General features: G+C 47.2%; 1 protein-coding gene across 1 annotated transcript in view; it reads left to right on the forward strand.

Moving 5' to 3' along the window:
* The window catches only part of LOC306934667 (transmembrane protein 132D), a 434,395-nt gene that overhangs the window by 412,592 nt on the left and 16,803 nt on the right, over positions 1–5,000 (forward strand). The window contains exons 10-13 of the mRNA XM_079517336.1: positions 150–213; positions 743–874; positions 1,553–1,630; positions 4,684–4,746. Coding sequence (XP_079373462.1) covers positions 150–213; positions 743–874; positions 1,553–1,630; positions 4,684–4,746 — 337 coding nt within the window. The remainder of the gene's footprint in view (positions 1–149; positions 214–742; positions 875–1,552; positions 1,631–4,683; positions 4,747–5,000) is intronic.

Consider the following 5,000-nt stretch of genomic DNA (forward strand, 5'->3'; position numbering starts at 1 on the left):
GGTTTGTATATTGAGAGTGTTTCTGTCCCTGTCGGAAATACTGGTCTACATTACTGGTGCAAACACAATTACCACTTCATCCGTGGACTTAATCTTAGTGTCTCTCTCTCTCTCTCGCTCTCCCCCCCCCCCCACCCCACCCCATCCAGACCCACCAGGGACAGTGAGGATGATGATGACGATGAGAGGAAGGGCAAAGGATGCACCCTTCAGGTACGGTTGTTGTGACTGCACGCACCTCAAGCTGCCATCTTCGCCCTAAGTGCTGCCGCATAAACACTCGCCGTCATCTTTTACAGGCTTGTGTTTTTGTGTGTGTGTGTGTGTGTGTGTGTGTGTGTGTGTGTGTGTGTGTGTGTGTGTGTGTGTGTGTGTGTGTGTGTGTGTGTGTGTGTGTGTGTGTGTGTGTGTGTGTGTGTGTGTGTGTGTGTGTGTGTGTGTGTGTGTGTGCGCGCGCGACAAATGATGCAACACCATGACTGGTGACACTTCTACTACATGTGTTTGCAAGAATACATTGTGTACAACAATTTAACAATATAGCACGTATTTGGGATAAAATATATGTTGAGGTCTGAAATAATAGTTCGGCCAAAATGTGATTTGAATCCTAGCCTTTTTTAAATAGATTGGTGCGATGTGTAGCAGTGTCGTCCCACCGAGCATGAATGAGGCTGAGTCTCTCTGCTGCGGTTCTCTGCATGCGTTGGTTCAAGTCCTGACTCACTGTTGTTCCTTGCAGTACCAGTATGCCTTGGTTCGAGTCCTGACTCACTTCGTCGCAGAGCCGGCCGACGCGGGAGGAGAGATGGTGTACATGCTGGGGCCTGACTGGCAGGCTGACATCACACACCTGGTACTGGAGCAGCTGAAGGTATGCTAGCACACACGCACGCACGCCACACACACAGAGCCGTCTTTTCAATTCCTCCGGGTGCCAGGAATGTGACCCTCTCCCTCTTTCTGTCTCACCCCCCTATGGACCGAGACTAACCGACAGTAGCCAACTAATCGTCGGTGGCCAGCCAAGGTTTTTTAACCAATCACATGTCTTATACAAGGTCACGTGGGGGGGGGGGGGGGGGGGGGTTATCCTTAGTTGACAGTAGCCAACTAATCGTCGGTGGCCACCCAAGGTTTTTTAACCAATCACATGGCTTATACAAGGTCACGTAGGGGGGGGGGGTTATCCTTATAGCTGTCATCGTTTCGGTGTTGCGCTCCGCCGAATTGTGAATGGAAGCATTTTCTTGCAGCAAACACAGAAATGTAACATATGGCATTCGTGATCCCGTTGGGATACTAGTATAGGCTACAACGTTTTTGTGAAAACGAGCTACTGTATTATTTCCAAATAATAGCCTTGCCTCAAATCGCCATTTTGCGCATTAAACACCCGTCCAATTAATTGCCCCCCACCAAATAAAAGCCAGAGCTAATATTTGCAGTTTCTTCAGCCTAATTAGCCTAATAATGCAAACAATAAATAAAAGCCTACTGCATATGAAACACCCGGGCTACTATACATGACGTTTGTCTTGCTGGAACACAGGTGGAGGACCCTCGCATCGCCAGACTGATAGATGGACGCATTCTGATGGGCAGGGACCTGGGTATAACCACCATACAGGTACACTGATTGATTTGTTGATTGACTGACTGACCGACTGACCGACCGACCGACTGACTGACTGACTGACTGACTGACTGACTGGCTGACTGGCTGACTGGCTGGCTGACTGACTGACTGACTGACGAATAGTTCACAGAAAGTACAAGTACTGTTCAATACAAGGTCTGCTAAGAGGATTTATAAACCATCCTATTCTACTCTATGCTCTAGATTAACTATATTAGAAAATGTTTGACTGCGTTGAGAGAATACATCTATCCCAGTCTGAAGCAGCAGGTCTACAAGGTCAAAACCTTTTCAGCTTGTCCATCTGACATTTTTGCATTTAAAAAAAAAAGTAATCCTGAAAAGTAACAGTTTTGGACATACAAGGTTTCCACCCGACAGAGACATTATGCTATTCTAGTCTATTCTAATGAAATTACCATCCTAAACCACTGTGGTTTGCTACTGAAAATTGTAATCTGACACATCGTTGGGAGATGTGCTGAGTTGCAGTGATTTGACGATGTCGTTTATGAGTTTATAAGATGTTACAGTCTCGCTGTGTGTGTGTGTGTGTGTGTGTGTGTGTGTGTGTGTGTGTGTGTGTGTGTGTGTGTGTGTGTGTGTGTGTGTGTGTGTGTGTGTGTGTGTGTGTGTGTGTGTGTGTGTGTGTGTGTGTGTGTGTGTGTGTGGGGGGGGAGTAATAATCATGGGGATTTAGGGAACAGCTGTGTACAGTATGCGTTATGTGGTCTACAGTATGTGGGTTAACACACTCACACACACACACACACACACACACACACACACACACACACACACACACACACACACACACACACACACACACGCATCAGCTGTGCCCTGTCTGGGACCCAGTCGGGAGAATTTACCCAGCTTTGCCTTTGAGGTGCTGTAGCTGACAGCCATCGTTTGATTGTTTGACATTTCAATTTTGCCCTCCGCGATCTCTCTCTCTCTCTCTCTCTCTCTCTCTCTCTCTCTCTCTCTCTCTCTCTCTCTCTCTCTCTCTCCCTCTCTCTCTCTCCACGTCTTCTTCTCCATCTATCTGGAGGAGTAATCGTGGAGCTGTCACTCATTGGTCTTGCTACCACGCCGACAGCGGGATTGAAAGTGACGCCCCAACATGCTCGCTGTGAGCTTTTCTTTGTACACCAATCAGACGCGCCTGTCCCCCCTGTCGCCGGGCGGAGTAGTCGTACAACACCGGCCTCCTCATCTCTGTCACTCTCTGCCTTTTCTGCTCGCTCGCTGTGTGTGTGTGTGCGTGTGCGTGTGTGTGTGTGTGTGTGTGTGTGTGTGTGTGTGTGTGTGTGCCACTAGTTAGTGTGTGTTAAGTAGTATCAGTGATGTGAAGTGACAGCTGAGGTGTTCTCTAACCAGTATTCTCTTTACCCAGACAAAACCCACGCTGTCATCTTTTACAAGCTTGTGCGTGCGTGCGTGCGTGTGTGCGTGCGCGCGTGCACCATGTATTACTACTCACATGGGGACCAACAATCTCCACAAGGACAGTAAAGCGTGAAGTACCTTAGCGCCTTATCTGGACATTGTTCTGGTCCCCATGAGGGAAAGGGTCCATTTCAAGGCTAATAAAGATTTTTTAGAGGTATACGGTTCAAATTAGTAAACCATTTAGGTCGGGCCAGGGCGACAGGATTACGGGTTGGCATTGGTGTTTGGTTTACGGGTTGGGGTTAGCCGTTAATGTCAGGTTTAAGGGTTGGAGTTAGACCTGTTAATGTCAAGTCTAAGGGTTTGTGTACGATTCCCTACAAGGCTGCTTTCATCGTCAACAGCTTCCCCCAATATAGGGCTGCAGCTTCCACGTTCACTGTCTGTCGCCTCGGATCAGCGGTCTGACAGAAAGGCTGTATAGCGATCTCAACAACACCTGCACCTTTCCTCAGCTCGGAGACAAAACCGTGGACCGTTACGGTCTGTCAGGTGGAGCCAAGTGCAGAACCCCGGAACCAATCAGACAGACAGACAGGCAGACAGACAGACAGACAGAGAGGCGGGTTGACAGATGGGCAGGCAGGCAGACAGGCCCAAGTCGATGCAGGTGAAAACTCTGAGTTAAATAGACAGGCTATATTGCTATGCAGCTGATCAAGTGAGAAGTATTGATCCATCCACGGTAATAATGCCAGTTAGCTTGATAACATGCAACATGCAAACAAATCTAAAATGGACAAAGGCCAAATGGACAAATGAACTTTGGATGGATGACGATCACCAAGGACAGTGCTCGTAGATTCCGAGTTATGGAGCTTTGAAAATCCTCCTTTGAACCGAGGTAAATGGAGAGGAGTTGTAACGTCCCATCGCTGGTGGTGACGGAGGCGTTGCATATAGCAACCGGATCAATGTTAAAAGCTGCTCTGGGGCTCAACCCTGCATATATGGAGTATATTTTTGGAGTATATTTTTGCCCCTAATAATTTTAGGGGCAAAATGTACAACATTTGCCTCTGAGATGTAGTGGAGTAGTATAAGGACTTAAGATATGGTAAAGTAAACAAAATAAACTCTGTCTGGGTACGACTACGCTGCTCTGAGTCCTAGAGATCTCTGCTGTCTGTCTGGGTACGATTGCTGCTCTGAGTCCTAGAGCTCTCTACTATTCTAAATAATTTAGACCAGTTATTGATCTTATACTATACCTTGAAACGTACCTTAGTTACGTCACCAAGAATGGTGGTCCCTTATTGGCTGTTGGAGGACACCGACATACATACATACATACATACATACATACATACATACATACATACATACATACATAAAGCACCTACCTATACCCACCCACCCAGCCGATCGCACTACTTGCACACTCAGCTGGCGCAAGTAATACAATTATGTACTTAATATGTACTTGGACCACTGCTGTACATAACATGGAGGCTTTTCTTTGTAGTGGCCTCTTTGGGTATAAGGCACTGTGGGCCTTCAGTTCACTCCAGACAGGGATCCAACATGATTGTCAGTCCTTCAGCGAGGAATGAAGCTCTGTATTGATCGCCATCTGTCTTGTGTTTCAGGTTCTGTCTCCTCTGTCCGACTCCATCTTGGCAGAGAAGACCGTCACGGTACTTGATGACAAGGTAGGAATAACCTAATAATGCAATGAAGTAGAAATGATAGGACATATAAAAGTCAATTGGAAGACGATGTAGGAACAGACAGTGAACTCTAATGCTGGAGTGCTGGAGTCAAATCCTGTCAATGCTGGGTTAATTTGTCCTCCAAATGGACCTGTTGGGGGGGGGGGGGGGGGGGGGCCATTTGGTTACAGTTGTTAGGGTTACAAAAGGACAAATTAACACAGCATTGACATGCAGGAACCATTTCAGTGGGA

This window comes from Electrona antarctica, assembly GCF_951216825.1.
Source record: "Electrona antarctica genome assembly, chromosome: 12".
NCBI lineage: Eukaryota > Metazoa > Chordata > Actinopteri > Myctophiformes > Myctophidae > Electrona > Electrona antarctica.